Source organism: Hermetia illucens, chromosome 7 (genome assembly GCF_905115235.1).
Source record: "Hermetia illucens chromosome 7, iHerIll2.2.curated.20191125, whole genome shotgun sequence".
Classification (NCBI taxonomy): Eukaryota; Metazoa; Arthropoda; class Insecta; order Diptera; family Stratiomyidae; genus Hermetia; species Hermetia illucens.
Genome location: NC_051855.1, coordinates 1,918,649 through 1,937,325, shown reverse-complemented (window position 1 = coordinate 1,937,325; position 18,677 = coordinate 1,918,649). Strand labels below are relative to the sequence as shown.

The 18,677-nt window shown below is 46.6% G+C and overlaps 1 protein-coding gene across 1 annotated transcript in view; it reads left to right on the top strand.

Annotated features, from left to right (window-relative positions):
• LOC119660850 (dynein intermediate chain CFAP94, axonemal) overlaps positions 1–18,677 on the top strand; it is an 80,054-nt gene that overhangs the window by 26,887 nt on the left and 34,490 nt on the right. Inside the window, 7 exon segments of the mRNA XM_038069747.1 lie at positions 7,318–7,739; positions 7,791–7,880; positions 7,949–8,142; positions 8,203–8,535; positions 8,602–8,758; positions 8,818–9,173; positions 9,241–9,452. Coding sequence (XP_037925675.1) covers positions 7,318–7,739; positions 7,791–7,880; positions 7,949–8,142; positions 8,203–8,535; positions 8,602–8,758; positions 8,818–9,173; positions 9,241–9,452 — 1,764 coding nt within the window.

Sequence of the window (18,677 nt, the reverse complement as noted above, 5' to 3'; positions counted from 1 at the left end):
CTACCAGATGCATCCCTACCCATGTTGGCCGATGTTTAAGACACAGCAGTCTTTGAGTTTCTTTTCTAAACAACTAAACCCAGCTCAACGCAGTTAAAACGCCTACGATCGTGAGCTACTCACCGCGTACCTCTCCATTAAATACTTCCGTTTCTCCTTTGGCAGCAGGCTGTTGACTGTGTTCACGGACCATAAGCCCCTTGCGTTCGGGCTTAAACAAAAGGCCGACAGAGCGTCGCCTCGCCAACTTCGGAATCTGAGCTTAGTCAGTCTCCTTCCGATATCCAACCTCGTTGCAGACGCTTTATCAAGAATCTCGAAGATTATAGTCCCCACCGTGGTCGATTATACGAGAATCGTCGAGGCACAAAAGGACCACGAAGAGCTTCAGAGGGCAAACTTCAAATTCAAATTCAAGAAATTTCTTATCTTCGGCTCAATCTCTCTATTCTCTATTCTGCGAGGCCTTGGACAAGGGCCCTCCTCCATTTATTCCGGCCGATTTTCGCATGGAAGGATTCCATACAGTACACCATCTTGCGCACTCAGGCATCAGGACGACGAACCAGTTAGTCACCGGAAAATCTGGCCGTGCATGAACCAGGACGTAAATCCTTGTCCCAGACAGTGCATCGCGTGCCAGAAATGTAGGATTAACCAGAAGGTAAAAAAAAGAAATAGGCGTATTCCATCGGTAAACCAAGCACTTTTACACCATCTCCCTCGACATCATTGGCCCTTTGCGGGACTCACACGGTTATAAATATTGCCTCTCAACCATCAACAGGTTTATGCGGTGGCCTGAAGTAATACCTCTGACTGACAACTCTGCACAATCATGTGCCGAGGCCGAATATTGCTGTGTCCTTTATTATTGCTTATGTAGTTTGTCCAATTCCCTCATAGAATTTTTTGAAGGTGTTTCGCTTTGCTTCCCGAATTGCGTTACTTTATGTTGTCAATGTGTTTTTGTATCTTGATCAATCCCCTGTTTGTTTCGCTTGAGGAGTTGCGGTCGTTATTTAATTTGCGCTGTTAGTTCTGTACTTTTTTTTCGATGCTGCTTGATTCGCTTGGATACCTGACTGTAGAATTTCTGTGCCTGCATCATTGCAACCAGATATCCGTAATTTTCCTCCCGTTGTCTTTTATCAGTTGAATGCTATATCTTCAGCGCACTGAGGGCACTGTACTTTGTAAGTTTTTTCAGTTGTCTCCCAGGGGCATCGCTGGTGTATGATTTGGTCTAGAAGTGCCTCCATCTCCATTATTTATTTATTTATTTATTTAATGAGGACAATACACAGAACGCAAATTTCTTACTACATATTGTCCTCAGAGGAAGGGGCAGGTGAATGGCTTACTTAACGCTTAAAGCTAGAGAGGGGCATAGAGTCAAAGGACCCAAGCTGCAGGGCATTGTAGCACCGGCAAAACCTCGGGATCGGAGAGTGAAAGTAAATCTCGAGCTCCGCGAAGGGTACATCAAAAATGTCCGCACTACTTGTGTTATGAGACGAGGCGATACGGGAAGTAATATCCGAGTTGGCGGAGCAGTCCATCAGGCAATTGCAGAGTTTGAAAAGAGTACACATATCAAGGAAGATAGGGCGTTGCTGTAGGGAGAGGAGATTGAGGGTGAAGAGTCATGACGGCTAATCCACCCGTGGAAGGTTCTTTTTGTACTAGAGGTTCCGGGTGAATTTGCGTTGTACAGCTTCAAGAGCGCGGCAGTCACGGATGTGGTAGGGGGACCAGACTACACAGCAATATTCAAGGATGTTTCTGACAAGGGAATTGAAGAGTGTTAAGGAGGGCTGGATTGAGGTAAAGTCGGAGGAGGAATGTAGGATAAAACCAGACATTTTGGAAGCTCTATTGATGATGATGAAGTGGGAATTGAAACGAACGTCGAATATTACACCCAGGTCTTTGAAAGAAGTCAGTAGTGAAAGGGGTTGTCCACTTAGAGAATAGGAAAAGGATGTTGGGGAGTGTTTAAGGAAATAGCGCATCCAGTGTCATTTGTTGACATTCAGTGTTAGCTTATTGGCGGAACACCAACGGGCTAAATTATCAAGGTTGGACTGTAGGAGAGCACTGTCCAACGGAGACGAAACAGAGGCAAACAATTTAAGGTCGTTTGCGTAAAGCAAATACGGGCAGGTGAGGATGGAGGCGAGGTCATTGGTAAAAAACAGGAAGAGTAGGGGGCCAAGTGTAGAGCCTTGGGGAACACCAGAGGAAGAGATAAGAGAGAAGGAACCGGATGAGTGACCATGATAAGAAACTTTGTAGGAACGGTATGAGAGAGAGGAGGAAAGCCAGGAGATGACTGAGGGAGGGAAGTCTAGTAATGACAGTTTAGAGAGGAGATATAGTATTTTAACATCTGTAAAGGTATTTCGCAGGACAATGGCCGCCTTCATTTATCTTAAGATCACTTTGAACTTACAGGGCAGCACCTTTTCCTCTGCCTTCGCTTTCCAAATGAGGTCCATCCTCTCCGGTGAGGTAAGAATATACACCGCTGGCTGATTAAGGACTTCATCACACAAAAGAATTCATGGTATGCAAAGAGAATTAAGAACAAACTCTCCGGTGCGCAAATTGGTAGGATTGGCACGACAGACGAACTGGAGTCAAAGGTCGGGGCTCTGGAGAAGGCTTTTGATACCGCCTTCAAAGTCTCGTGCCCTGCTAAGTACAGCAAAAAGACCCTGCCACCGTGGTGGAACGAAGATCTCTGTAGTCTCAGGAAGTTGACCAGAGAAATCTTCAACATCTGCTACAGGCAAAAATACTGGCAGCCATACAAGGACTGCCTAAAGAAGTACAAGTCGGCTATCAGGACCGCCAAGAGGCGGTCTTGGCTAGACTATTGTCAGAGCATTGAAAGCACTAGTGAATCCGCGAGGCTCAATAAGATTCTGTCCAAGGAACATAAGAGTCCATCCTTCCTTAAAAAGTCGGAAGGCTGCTGGACGGAATCTTCTAGTGAAACCTTGGAGCTGCTGGTGCAAAGGCACTTTCCCTCCAGCGAGGAGGACTGTGAGTCAGAACCTCGCTTGGAGGGTTTGCGGCAACCCCAGCTGTGCGAGACTATCAAATCGGTAATTACCGGGGATAGGATCGGCTGGGCTATAAACAGCTTCTCCGCATACAAATCTCCAGGCCCAGACGGCATAATGCCAGTCATGCTACAGAAGCAGCAGGAAAGGGTTGTGTCGTGGCTTGTTGAGATTTACCGGAGCTGCATCACTTTAGGATACGTACCGCAGTCCTGGAGGCGCGCACGGGTGGTTTTCATACCGAAAGCGGGCAGGCGCGGGACTTTCGGCCAATCAGCCTGACCTCTTTCGTGCTGAAGACCCTAGAGCGCGTCCTGGACATTCACTTAAGGACGATTATGAAGAGAACGCCTTTCTCTAAGTCCCAGCATGCCTACCTCAAAGGAAAATCCACAGAAACCGCCCTCCACGAGGTAATTGGCACGGTTGAGCGGTCGCTGCAGTACAAGCAGTATACCCTTGCTGCCTTCTTGGATATAGAAGGAGCCTTCAACAACGTCAGTACCAACGCCATCAAGGAAGCCTTGACCGGTATTGGATTGGAGGGGTATCTCACGCATTGGATTATATCCATGCTGAGTACCAGGATAATCCAATCCGATCTGGGAGGCAACCACTTGACCAGAGCTGTGAACAGAGGCACGCCCCAGGGTGGTGCTATCTCACCGGTGCTCTGGTTAATAGTAATGGACAAAATTTTACGTACATTAGACAGCAGCGGGGTGAAGGTGATGGCGTATGCCGACGACTTGGTGATACTAGTATCTGGGATGTTTCTGTCCATTATGAGCGACATCATGGAAGGAGCGTTGCGAAAGGTGTGCCTGTGGGCCGCAAGATGCGGACTCAGCATAAACCCAACCAAAACGCAACTGATGCTGTTCACCACCAAGACAAGGATCCCTGAATTCCATCTACCACGGCTGAATGAACAAAGACTGGTTCTTTCCTCTAATGTGAAGTATCTGGGTGTAATCCTGGATCCTAAGCTAAATTGGAGGTTGAACATAGAACTGAGGGTTAAGAAGGCCTGTATAGCCTTCTATGCCTGTAAGAGAACCTTTGCCAAGAAATGGGGTCTCCGGCCGAGGATGGTTCTCTGGATGTACACCGCTGTAGTGCGTCCGATCCTGACGTACGGATCTATTGTATGGTGGCAGGCTTTGAAGAAGAAATACAATAGGACGAAGCTTAATAGGATTCAAAGAACCGCGTGTGCAGGTGCTACGGGGGCTCTGCAGTCTTGCCCGGCAGATGCTCTCAATGTACTCCTGCATCTCCTCCCCCTTGACCTCCACATCAAATATGTTGCAACGTGCAGTGCCGCCAGACTACGTGAGTCGGGATGCTGGGCAGCGAAGTCCTACGGCCACAGCAACATTCTAGATGAAATACCTAGAGAAATCTGGGCATCCCCCACGGACTATGTCACACGCAAGCTGAACTTCACGAGAAACTTTGCTGTGGACCTTCCAACCAGGGCAAAGTGGAAGACCGGCGGCGTGTTGCAAGACTATGACACGGTATTCTTTACGGACGGATCAAAGATGGCCTATGGAGTCGGCGCGGGGGTTTTCTCGAATACACACGGTATATCCAAGTCGTATGGTCTCCCAGGTTTCACCAGTGTATTCCAGGCGGAAGTACTGGCGATATTGGAAGTCTGTCGATGGCTGGAGCGTGATTCGAGCCCCAAGCGTAACATAGCCATTCTGACCGACAGCCAAGCGGCCATCAAGGCCTTGTACTCAACGACGATATCTTCCCGGTTGGTGGGGCAGTGCAGAGACACACTCAACCATCTGGGCGGCACGCTCAAGATCACTCTCCTCTGGGTTCCCGGGCATAGGAACATAGAAGGGAATGAGCGGGCTGACGGATTGGCCAGGCAAGGCTCTGCTCTTGGCAGTCCCTCGGGGAACACCGTCGGTGTTCCGCTGGCGGCTGTCGGGGGCCGAGTCTACTCGCACTACCTAGCAGCCGCGGGCCTGAGATGGCGAAAGCTTACAAGCTGTGCCAAATCAAGGAGAATTTGGCCCGCTTATAACATAGCCCGATCACGAGAGCTCCTGTGCCAGACGCGCGCAAATGCATTCAAGATTACGGCGGTCTGCACGGGGCACTGGCCCATAGGGGACCATGCCGCTAGGCTCGGCTTACCCTACAACTCGCATTGCCGAAGCTGCGGAGAAGGAAGGGAAACCCTCATGCACTTTCTCTGCGATTGCCGGCTCTGGCTCGAGTCAGGCTGCGGACACTGGGTAAACCCTTCTTTGGGGACCGCAGTGAGATTTCTAGTTACAGGGTCAGAGAGCTGCTTTGCTTCGTGAATGCTACGGGCTGGCTCTGAAGATCCGAGCCAGCTGGACTCCGCTTCCCTGTCCCTATAACAACAGTCACGGTCTTAGGAGTTTGTGGCATCAAAACGGCGCACCAAAGCGCTAATTGGGCTCCTCGGAGCGGCCACTGATACCTACCTACCTACCTACCATGCAAAGAGATTTACGGTAGAACCCACGATTTCAAATATGCAGACCAGTGAGCACGGTATATTGCAACTTCATCTAAGTATCTCGGTTGTTGCCAGTTGTGCTGCTGTAGTTGTTTTCAGCCTTGTTGTTGCCAGCACAGCTTTATGAGGCCCAACTATAAACCGCTATCTCCATCCTTATTTATACCAGTAAAAAAATTCTTAAGAGGATTTATGCTTACATTGGGGCCTAGTCAGGAGTCTGTTCCAACTGAACTTTCGCTACCAATTCACCGATTTAAGGTATGTGACCATAATTGCAGTCTAGAAGAAATTATTTTTACGAGATATAACCGTAGCGCAGGCTCATATGTAACATACTTTACCAACTTTGTCGCCAAATATCTAAATTCACGGCAAGAAATGCATACCATTTACACTGACTTCGCTAAAGCCTTTGACACTGTAAATCACCAGATACTTCTATCCAAACTCTCGTCCCTAAATGTTCCCATACCACTTGTTTTATGGCTTGCCTCTTACCTTTTCAACCGATCCTGCCGCGTCTCTTTTGATGGCTGTACTGCCCGCTCCTTCTCCTCCCCCCTCCGGGCGACCAATAGGGATCTATTCCTTTGTTTTTTTTTATTAACGACCTTCCTCCTCTCCTTACTTGTCCCTGTTTGCTCTATGCAGACGACCTTAAGCTGTTTTCCGTTATATGGTCACCTATGGACTGTGTGTCCCTTCAATCTAACCTGGACACTCTGGTTCGTTGGTGCCGGACTAAAGCGCTAAACTGACGTTTAGCGCTAAAGTGTCACTTTATATGCTACTCCGTAAAATGCTCACCCACTTCTTTCTTCTAGTCTCTGAACGGACATTCCTTATCCTGCTTAAATTCCACTCAAGACCTCGGAGTCCCTTTCGGCAATAAGCTCCACTTTGACACCCATTGCATCGATGTCATCAATCGAACTACAAAATTGTCAGACTCCTCTGATTTTGACTCCATCCAACCCTCCTTAGCCCTCTTCAATTCCCTCGTGAGGAATACCCTCGAGTATTGCTCCGTGATGAGGTCACCCTCCCGTAACTGTGATTGTCTTGCCCTTGAAAATGTGTTCCCTCTTTTTTAAGAAAAGCTTCCCTCGTGTGGACTACCCCTCCCGCCTCCCCTTTCTAAGCCTTCCCTTCCTACAACAGCGTAGATCCTATCTGGATCTATGCACATTCTTTAAACTTTCCTCAGGTCTGATGGACTGCTCCGCCGCTGACGAGATCACCTGCCGTCCTGCGTCTTATAGCACACGTAGCGCAGACATTTTCAACGTCCCCTTCGCAGAGCTCGAGTCTACCTTCATTCCCCGATTCCTAGGCTTTGCCGAAATTATAATGCAGAACAGCTTGGTCCTTTTAACTTCTCTACTTTAAGTAGTTTTAAACGTAGGATAAGTTTTTTTTTGCTTTCTCCTCCTCCTGAGGACAATAATTAATTGGAATTTACTTCGTTTGTTGTCCGTTAAATTAAATAAAATAAATAAATTAAATTAAGATAAATAAATATTCCTAATTCTTTGTCAAATTCAAAGTTCACCTCTTTAATTTGTCTAAGCGAGTTGCGACCTTGGCAAGTTTTAAATTGTCTTTTGCTACATCGCTTTACAGCAAACCTATATTACTTTCAATTACTTTACAAGTTTAGTGTTCCTGCTCCGCATATCCTCTGATAATATTTAAGAAGATTCGTATCCAAATGCCATTTTCTTTCTCTAGTGGGAGCACTACATGCGCTGTAATGGATTACCAAATGCTAGTAATCCTGGTGACCTTCGTAAGTACATTTATATGCGGTGCAGCAGTGTCATAGAAAACAAAAATCGCGAAGGAAATTGGCTTTTAAAAACTAACGAACGGACGATCTTGACCCAAAATAAAAAAAACCCCGACCTAACTCGAGAGAACTTGCGCAAAGCTCAGTCAAATTTAGGAGAAATCTATTCACAAAGCATCCAGGAAGTATTAGGAGTACTGGAGGAGATTGATGGTGAATTGAACAATTCCAAAAAGCTTCATCAAACTACCTTTGAAGATTTAAAACGGCTCAAAAGGGAAATCCAATCATTACTAGCAGATTTCATTGATGATTTCACTTACAGGATATTATCACATGTGGAGCGAGATATGGAGTAAACAGGGTTAAACAGTTAGTGAGTTTAGAACAGGATAAATTAATTTTTATCTTATAGGTGTAACACACCAGGCATATCCGAGCACCTTTACGAATCAAGTGTATTCAAGGCACAGGTTTTGATGATACAGGCCAATGCATCGAAAACGTAAGTCTATGTCAACTCAGCGATCGTTGGGATATAAAAAGGAAAAGAAAACTTGCAAAATTTTCCAGAAATGTCAAGGATAAATTCAAAGAAAACAGCCCTCATTCAGAAATAAATTTTCCTCTGCTAAAAATGCAACTTGTATTTCCTGAAAACTTCCAACTGACCTACTCAGCGATTCGTGGCTTATGGCTGAACTATGACCATTTCAGCAACTATTGCCCCAGTTTTATGCCGCCTAACCAAACCTCTAAGCATTTAAGTTGGGTTCCATCCTTAAGAAAATTCAATTTTGATTGAATAATGATTAAACTTCCTGTAGATATCCTTCAACAAACTAGGAAAGAATGGAAAAAGCGAAAGGAGATTCTTCAAATGACTTTAGAACAGGCCACGAAAGGAAGCAGTAACGTTCAAGGCTTCGAACAAGAGGAAGTACAACAGCGAGCTATCGATATCGACAAAATTTACACAGAATATGAGGATGAGTTGAACAAGGCACGCCGAAAATCAATGAGCCCAGGTGCCTTAAATCTAACCGAGTTTGATGTCAATTTACGTAGTCATCGCATAGTGGGCGGAGTATTTTGTATCGACCACCTGGATCAACCACAGCAGGACAAACGCTTGAATAACTCGTCGTTTATTCGATCAGGTAAAGAAGCTTAGTTTTCGTGCCAATGCTATATCCCTATTACTCAATAATTCTTCTGTCAAACAGTAACGCTTCCAAATAAACTAACAAAGAAGGACTTTTACCAACCATACAGACCCCCGCCACCTCCGCAGCCTGGTGTACGTCGGCTACCTGAAGAAGTTGAAACTGAAATGAAAGCTATCGAACGAAACTTAGATAAACTAATCACAGTTTCATTACAGTAAAAGTTTAAATACTGCTTCTAAAGAGAGTACCTTAAGCACAAACCCTCCTTTCTAGATTGCCTGAAACAGTACTTTGGTTTGAACCACCTGTTGTTTGCCGATGGGAACTGCCCGAAGAAACGCGTCAATCCGAGAACAAGGAAGAAGGTGCAACGAAGACCACCACCAGCAATTTGAGGGGTAGTCTTGCAGTGTTTGAGAATTTACAAAATATCAAAGTTTCCGACCAAAACACTATGAAAATTGTTACGGACTTCAACCTTTATAAGATACCAAAAACTGCCGATCTGTTTGGGGTGATAAAACATTTCGTGATACCTCGCTTACCTGAAGGTTACTGTATACTAATTGAATACACTGAAACCGATACGGAAAAATCTGAGAAAGGTTGCTCTCTTTATTTGACAAAAGGTAACGAGAAATGATAGAACATTGTATGCTCCCGCAGCAACCTAAAATTTTTCTATCAAAATTGTAGAGTCGACTCGGAGTCAGTTTATCCCGCTTCAACCATCTGTCAAACGAATCATGAACAACCTGGTTGAGACAAACTCACCCCGTTCCCTTCACATGGAGTTTAACTTCGACAGAGTGCTTCAGATTATTCAGCCCATGGAAACTGAAACGAAAGATTCTTTGTTGGAAAAGGACGAATTCGATCCAAAATATATGTTCTCGGAGCTCATACAGGTAATTTTCAGATTGTGTTACTAACACAATCTGAATGGTTCCTTTTCCCTGCTTCACTTTTCGTTGCCTTTTCCTCCTTTATGTTGGCAAGCTTTAATAGCTATGCGTCGAAGATTTGAAGTGATACCACAAAAAAAGAGTAGCTTTTATGGAAGTGAATCTTACTGAAAATCTTTTTCTGGTCCCATGTTTTGCGTCTTATGGAAATTTTGTGCCAACTGTATGTTTCCTGCTCACTCCTTCATGAGCTATAAGGCAGCCAGACAATCTCTTTATTGTTATTGGTTTTCTCTCAATTTTCAATCAGACTCTGGTTCAGTTTCCTTATGATCACACTTAATCCTGTGCAACAGATAAGCTAACAGCACAAAACGAGCATTAATGATGAATGGAATTCGAACCCAGGACAACGAAATTGAATTATTATTATTTTGTTAAGGGAAAGTCGCACCGCGTCCTTGAAGAACTATTGTGCCCCTTTTACTGGTTATAGTGTACCTGTTGATCATAGTATCTCAAGCAGGCCAGTAACCGTTAGGAACTTTAGTATGTTCCCCACTTCCAGGAGTTTCAGCTTTGCATCTGGTATTAAGTGTTCTCCCAGATGTATCGACCTGCTTTGCACAAGTGCTGGACACTGTCCCAGGACGTGCATAGAGGTTTCGTCCTCCTCCTCACAGAACCTGCAGGCAGTGTCCGTAGATATCCCTAGCTTCCCTAGGTGGTAGTTCAGCCGACAATGACCAGTGAGAATTCCCACTATGATTCGGAGGTTCTTTTTGGTGAGGTTTAAGCAATCCTTTGTGCGCATGGGTTCGTATCCCCCAATAAGCACCCTGGACTGCTCCATCCCTGGTAGGCCCGCCCAATATAGTTCCCTCAACCGTTTTTCTTCGTTTCTTAGATTCATAGCCATGAAACCGTTTCCGATTCCACAGAAGGGTTCTGGCCCGTATAAAGGCATCCCTGCTCCCTTCTTGGCTAGTTCATCCGCTGCCTCATTGCCTTCCAGCCCAGCATGGCCTGGAACCCAAAGTATCCAGACCTTGTTGGACGAGCCGAGTGTATTCAGTCTCTCAAGGCATTCCCATACCAGTTTAGAGTTCACCTGGTTGGACCTAAGTGCCTTGATCGCTGCTTGGCTATCGGTGAGAATAGCTATGTTCTGCCCCCTGTAGTTCCTTTGCAGATTAAAGGAGGCACATTTGTCTATGGCGTAAATTTCCGCCTGGAATATGCTAGTGTACCTGCCCATTGGCTCAAAGTACATTTTCCTTGGACCAATGACACCGGCACCCGCTCCCTCTGCTGTGAGGGATCCGTCAGTGTATCAAGTAATCAGTTGCTGGTTTAAGCCGTATGTCACAGCCACGCTTTCCCAGTTTGTCTTGTTACTCCAACGTGTTTCAAACTTCTTATCGAAGTGAAACCTCGTTGTCATGTTGTCCCTCGGTATCAGTAATTCGGGATACCGCCTAGAAAGGATATCAATCTTCCTTCGATTTAGGCAGCTCCCCGCCTCACTCATGCTACCGGCCATCCTGAATATTGATCTCCTTGCCTGCATCTGTATGTGCAGATGGAGAGGGGTTAATCCCAGAAGGACCTCCAGGGATGCCGTTGGGCATGTCCTCATTGCCCCACTGATACACACGCAAGCCAGCCTTTGGAGCTTATGTAATTCCCTGGCTTGTGTGCTGAGTTGGGTTCTTTCTGCCCAGATTACCGCTCCATAGGTAATCATTGGTCTTACTATTGCAGTATATATCCAAAGTAGTATCTTCGGGCTACAACCCCATTTTTTTCCTGCTATGGATCTGCAAGTCATCAGAGCCCTCGTGGCTTTCCGACAAGTGTTTCCGACATGTGTCTTCCAGAGTAATTTTTGGTCTAGCGTGATTCCCAAGTATTTGACCTCTGTTTCTCGTTTCACCTCCATATCATGTAATGTTATGGCTTTCAGGTGATCCAGCTTACGCCTCCTAGTGAATGGTACTATGGTGGTTTTGGTTGGGTTGATCCGCAGTCCCACCTTCCTGCACCAGGCACTAGTAACCCTTAATCCAGTTTGGATTCTATCACATAGGGTATCTTCATATTTGCCCCTACAGATTAGAACAATGTCGTCCGCGTAGCCCTGGACTTGTATTCCAGTATTAGTTAACACGTCCAGGAGTTCATCCACTACCATACTCCACATCAGCGGCGATAGTACTCCGCCCTGTGGACAGCCTTGAGTGGTGTTCATGATAATAGAATTTGTACCTGTTTGTACCTCTATTTGTCTGCTTTCTAGCATTTTGCCCATCCAGAGTGCCAGGGTGTTTCCCACTCCTTTGCGGCTCAGGGCATCCTGTATCTCTGTGTGCGATGTGTTGTCGAATGCTCCTTCGATATCCAAAAACGCGCACAGTGCAATTTCTTTTGTTTCAATGGCGTCCCGTAGTACCTCTGTCAGCTGATACAGAGCAGTTTCAGTTGACCTTCCTGCCCGGTAAGCGTGTTGACAGTGATGTAAGGGATTACGCTTTAGAACGTTAGTTCTAATATAGTTGTCTATGACCTTCTCCACCGTTTTGAGTACGAACGATGTTAGGCAGATTGGTCTGAAAGATTTAGGGTGAAAAGGATCCTTTTTACCCGCCTTCGGAATAAAGACCACTTTTGCCCGTCTCCATGCCCTTGGTATGTAACCCAGTGCTATGCTCCCCCTTACCACCCTCAGAAGAGACTCTAGGATAATTCCTAGGCCCCTCTGGATAAGTGCAGGGAAAATGCCATCTGCTCCGGGAGATTTCATTGGTTGAAAGGTTCCCACTGCCCATCTTAGCCTAGCTTCCGAGCATACCTCTTTTGCTAGTTTCCAGCTCTCTTTCCTTCCCCTTTTATTCGTTGTTGGGGTGTCAGGCAGATTATTGTCGCCTGCCGCCGAGGGGTAGGACCCCGGGAAATGAGTTCTGAGAAGCAGGTGTACCCTGTCCTCCTCATTCTCGGTGAATGTCCCATCTTCCTTTTTCAAGCAGACAGAGGATATTCTCCCGTCTTTGGCTACAGCCTTGTACAGCCTAGTTGCTTCTGTGATCTGTTCAATCCCTTCACAGAATTCCCTAAAGCTGTTCCGTTTCGCTTCCCTGATAGCGTTGCTATACGCAGTCAGTGCATTTTTATACCTCCGCCAGTCCCCGGTTCGTTTTGCCCGGTTAAAGAGTTTTCGTACCTCCGTTCTCATTCTGGCTAAGTTTCTGTTCCACCATGGTACATCCCTTGATGACTTGACTGTCTTGGCCGGACAGCTGGCCTCATATGCGTCAATGACGATTGTGTTGAGGTCTTCCACCACCGTTTCTAATTCTAATTCGCTCCTGATGTCACCGCTCCCTTGAAGGTGGGCAATGTTGTTGCTCAGGTGCATTGTGTAGGATTCCCAATCCGTTCTCTTGGGATTCCTTATTATTCTTTTTATTTCGGAGTTACCCTCAATGTCGAATCTGATTATCCTGTGATCAGACATTGAGGGTTCATCCGACACCCTCCAATTCCTGACCATCCCGTTCATTAGGGTATTTCCTAGAGTTATATCTAGTACCTCTTGTCTGGTGCTGGTCACAAATGTTGGAGTGTTCCCTACGTTGTATATTTCTAACTTATTACTAAGAATAAATTCGAGAAGGTACTCACCTCTACGATTAGTGTCACTGCTTCCCCACACTACGTGGTGGGCGTTGGCATCGCAGCCGAGAAGAAGTGGTAACGCCCTCTCCTCGCAATACTCCGTCAGCTTTGCGACTTGTTCCGGTGGAGCCCGGCTCTCGTCTCCTGGGAAGTATCCCGATGCTACCACTACCTTTCGAGTGCTCCTCCCGGCTTCCAATGAGACTTGGATAGCCACAAGGTCCCCGGTTAAGAACTCTGAAAGACATATGTATTTTAGATTACGTTTGAGAATTATGCAAGCTCTTGGTTTTTCACAAGACGAGTCCCAAATTACCTGCATGTCTCCTCCTTGCAGACCGCGAATCTGCCCCCGGTACACCCAGGGCTCCTGAGCCAGCACTATTCCAATGTTCTCCTTGGAATTTGCCCTTGCAATCACTGCAGATGCAGCTCTCGCATGGTGGAGGTTTATCTGGGCTATCCTAGTGCTGGCCATTGGCTCCGTTATTGTTTGGAGCTCTTCTCCACTGTCGGAGTGTCACCCTCCTCCTCCGACATGGCGCTTTCCTGCGCGTCGCTGTCCACCCCGAGCCCTAGCAGTCCTAGGTCTAGGTCGTCCAGCTTCTGTTCTTCACTGGGCAGCAGGTCTATTTCCCTGGTTGATCCCGTTCTTTCCGCCTCTATGGCTTCCGCGACTTCTTCAGGGACCTCGGTAAGTTTTCCACCCGATGCCTCCTCCGAGGTTTCTTTCCTTGGCTTTTCCTTGTGCACATGCACGGGTATGTTGCCAAATCGGTAGTTGATATGACAACTCCGACGTTTAATTGCCTCTAGGGATCGGTCATCTACCCCGATCGTGAGGAGTTTACCCTTTCCCTCCACCTTGCTTCTGAAGACTCTCCATAGTCGAGTATGGAGATCTTCGTTCTGAGCAATTAGGAGTCTCATGAGGTCTTCTGTTACTATTGCCGCGGCCTTTGGGAGAAAAACTGTCACCATGTGGGCTCCTGGTATATCATCTCCAGCACATGTTGACAGTTCCACCCCTTCCCAGCCTGGCAATCTAGGAATTATGGTTCTGACCCATTCTGCGGTACCTTCCGTCGCGCAGTCCACCAGTATAAGGCCTGGTCGAAAGCGTATCCCGGTGAACACCAGTTTCGACGTCCATCCCTTGATCATCTGCTTGACGACCAGTTCTTCAATGGTTTCCTGTTCCTCCCGAGTGAGTATTTGCTCGGGAAACCTTTTTGGCAGTATGGCCAGCCGAATGCCCTTGACCGCACTAGCATAGCTAATGCCGGGCTTCCTGGGTCCTGCCTTCACTCCTGACCTGCCCGGGTTTTCTCCTCCCGTGGGTTCAGGTCTGGGTTTTTTGGGGGCATTCCCTTCATGCGGGCTGATCTCTGCTGCTCCCCGCTTTCTCGGCTCCGGTAGAGATGGCTTAGGTCTGTCCTGAGCCCTCTTAAGGGCCTCTTCTGGTTTCAGGCCTTCCTTCAGATAGCGCAGGTACCATTTAACCCCGGCGCCACTGAGACCTGTCTCCTTCCTGACGTCTGTTATGTTTATCTCAGACGTGCTTTTGCTGGTCCCTGCTCTTTGAGCAGTGGTGTTCGTTGGCTGTAGTCCATGCAGTATACCAATGGTCACCTTGGATCCACTGCTTGACGTCCCAACTTCTCCCTTCTTGGGTGTAGTCACCTGGCTTTCAGTAATTCGGAGACGTGCCTCCACCTGATTAACCAGTTTTGGTGCGGTACGGGGCCCCGCTTTTTTGGTTTTTGTTTTTTTTTCCAATTTAGTACTCATTTGATTCCCACGAGTATGGGGGTTAAGAGGTCCGCCGTGCCATAGCCCCCCGTAGCACGGTAAGATCTAACTTACTCACTGAGGCGACCAGGTATCAGTGAGGCTCCGTTCGAATACAGTCAGTTACCCCCGACTGCAAACTATCCAATGGGCACGGTTCGCATGACACCCTGGATTGGGGGAGGTGTTTTTCGACTCCCCAGTCTAGATCCGTAGCGTTTTGTTAATAGTAGGGTCACCTCGTACAGGGTGTGGCTATCACCACTCACTAACGGTCTTGGTAGACGAGAGGCTTGGCCCCTGAAAAGGCACACACCGTCCCAGAGGAGAGACAACTCATCCTTAGACAAAGATAGGTTGGCCTCAGGGAGCTATGTTCCGCATCAGTCTATCCTGCAGTACACTGCTTGACCCCAACGAAATTGAAAGGCTAATACTAAACCCCCCGCTCAGGCATAGCGCTGTCGGGCTGTGGTTAATACCCCAAATCGTGAGCGAAGGCCCTCCGTAATGTTGAGCCTTCTTTCAATCGTAAACTTATATCTTCTATTTGATATTTTAGGCTTTCTAGTGTGCAGTGAACTTAAGGGGGTCATCCCGTATGTTGGATCCGAGAAATTCGATTTTTTTGGAATCAATTGTATCTAGATATAGTGTAAAATATTTGGGCTAAGTGATTTTTCGATATTCGGGGTCGTTCAACAATTTTATAGTGGTAAACAGGTAAAGTGTCGTATGTCAGGTTTATGTCGATCACCATATTGGAGCCGCAATTTACCGGCCCAAGAAAGGAAGGCTTTACATCTACTTTTTTTAAGAAACCGAAGTTTTTGAACCAGGTATAGTAGATTAATGGTCAGTTGAGGTTATTATGATTAATAATGCATTTTTCTTGAAACTGCGTGTTGGGAATCGGATGCCACCATAGCTCAAAATCTATCCAAAAAAAATTCTTTGAAATTTTCACGACTTATTCAGAACACATTTCTATGGTTCACAAACTACGATAATTGCTTTTCTTTTTCTTTTATACATTAAAGAAGCCGTGAAAAAACGTCAAAATTTACAAAAAAAAGTTTAACAAGGCACCAACATTTTACCTTTCAATATTCGGTCAAAGGTCGAAGGGTAGTATAGGTCCCAGGGCGAAACGTGGATTGGTATCCACGATGGAGCGTTAAACTTGGGAAATGCCTGCTGAACCAACACCAACAGCTCTACTATCAAACCCTATCTCCACCTACACGTGGTGACCGCTGGGAGCTCTTTCTTAACGAAAAGCTGCAGATGGAGAAGGATGAAGGCGAGTCTCCCGCGCCTAAAAACGGGAGAAATAGTACCAACTGGTCCTCCAGGTTGGGAGTTGAGTAGGGCTGACAACCCTACACGGAACACAACTTGTTGCGAAGCCAAAACAGGAGCCTCGGACTGGACGGATTATACAACGACGAACCCGGCAACGACAACGGAATAACGATTTGCGCATTTTCTCATGGAACGTGGGCTCCGTGTACAGAGTTGAAGCTGATAAGCAGCTAGCCGATACCCTGTCCCAACATAGGGGGAGATGCGTTGGACAGGGACCGGTTTCCTATATTCCGCTACACCATATATTATAGTGGTCATCCAGTAAAAAATTAAACCTGTTGTTATCGCCTTTAAAAACATAAGCGAAAGGCTATGCACTCTGCGCTTGCGAGGCAAGTTTAGACATATAAGCTTCATTAACGTTCACGCCCCTACAGAGGAGACTGCAGAGTCGGAGAAGTATAACTTCTACGAGACAGTAGAACGAACCCTCGAAGCCTGTCCTAGATATGATGTCAAAATCATACTTGTGGATTTTAACAGCTAAGTAGAGAAGGAGCCCGTATTCAGGCGATACGTTGACTCCCACAGCTTTCACCAAAATACAAATGCTAACGGACTGCGTATTATTCAATTAGCAGGGTCACACGAAATGGTTTTTGGAAGTACCTGGTTTGCGCAGAAAGCAGTCCACAAACATACGTGGGCCTCTCCTGACAGGACCACTTTCAACCAAATTGACCACGTGTTGATCGAACGCCGCCACCTCTCAGCCTTGATGAATGTCAGAACATATAGGGGGAGCCAATATAGACTGCGATCACTATCTCGTTGGCATGGTTCTCCGAGCTCGAATAACAACACCACCCAGAATCCCCTCTGACAATCAGGTGAGAGTTAAAACTGAAGAACCAACAAATCTGTGAACTCGAAAAGTACAGGGAGCAACCGCACCAGTTACGGAAGTTCTACCAACAAGTCAGCAGGATGAACCCTTATACACCTCGGATGTTCATCCTGCCGAGACAAAGAGGGAAATCTGATTTCCGACAGAATGGGCATATTGGAGCGATGGGTTGAGTACTTTGATGAACTACTGAACAACCAGAACATCGGCGAGTTGGAGGTCCCGCCAACTGAAGACGACGGACAAATACTGCCACCACCAAGTTTAGGAGAAACAGGCCGTGCAATTCATCGGCTAAAAAATCATAAGTCGCCAGGAGCCGATAGAATTACCGCCGAATTGGTTGAATATGGAGGCGACCAGTTACATCAAGTGGTTCATCAACTTGTGCTCAAGGTATGAGACAGCGAATCAATGCCTGACGATTGGCAACGAGGCATTATCTGTCTCATACATAAAAAGGAAAATATCACACAGTGCAGCAATTAAAGAGGTATCACGTTGCTGAGTACCATCTATAAGATATTTTCCACTATCTTGCTAGGCCGGATAGCCCCATACGCCCAGAACATCATTGACCCATACCAAAGAGGCTTCACTTCAGGCAAATCAGCAACAGATCAGATTTTCCCTGTGCAGCAAGTGATGGAAAAACTGTTGGAATATGGACAACAGTTGTACCATCTGTTCATCGACTTTAAAGCCGTCTATGAGAGCGTAGCCAGGGTAAAACTGTACACGGTCATGAGAGAATTCGGTATCCCGACGAAACTGATAAGACCGACTAGGCTGACCCTGACGAATGTGCGAGGCCAGATAAAAGCAGCAGGATCACTCTGTAGATCATTCGACATCAACAACGGTCTACGACAAGGGGATGCTCTATCATGCGCTCTCTTTAACCTGGCCCTCGAGAAAGTGATCCGTGATGCTGAGGTAAATGCAAGAGGTACGATCCTCTTCAAGTCCACCCAACTACTGGTCTATGCTGACCATATGGACATCATGGGAAGAACCACCCGGGGCGCGAGATCTCGGGCTGCACATCAATGAAGGCAACACAAAATATATGGTGGCAACGTCAGCACCGAAGACAAACCAACCAACAACATCAAACCGCACTGGTCAAATAGGAAGAATAAGGATAGGAGAATACAACTTTGAGACCGTTGATAATTTCTTCTATCTAGGATCGAAAATCACAACCGATAACAGCTACGATGATGAAATCCGCGCACGGTTGTTGTCAGCCAACAAAGCCTATTTCAGCTTACAAAGACTGTTCCGCTCGAAACGTCTCACCATAGGGTCAAAGCTCTTACTGTACAACACTATGATCTTGCCAGTCCCCATGTATTCCTCGGAAACTTGGGTTCTTAGCAAGAAAAATTGCGAACTCTTGGCCGTGTTCGAGAGAAGAATTCTCCGAAGAATTTTCGGTCCCCTACATGAGGATGGACGATTCCGTAGCCTACAGAATGACGAAATCTATGAGCGATATCATGACCGTCCAGTTGCGGATAAAATCCGGTTCAATAGGTTACGTG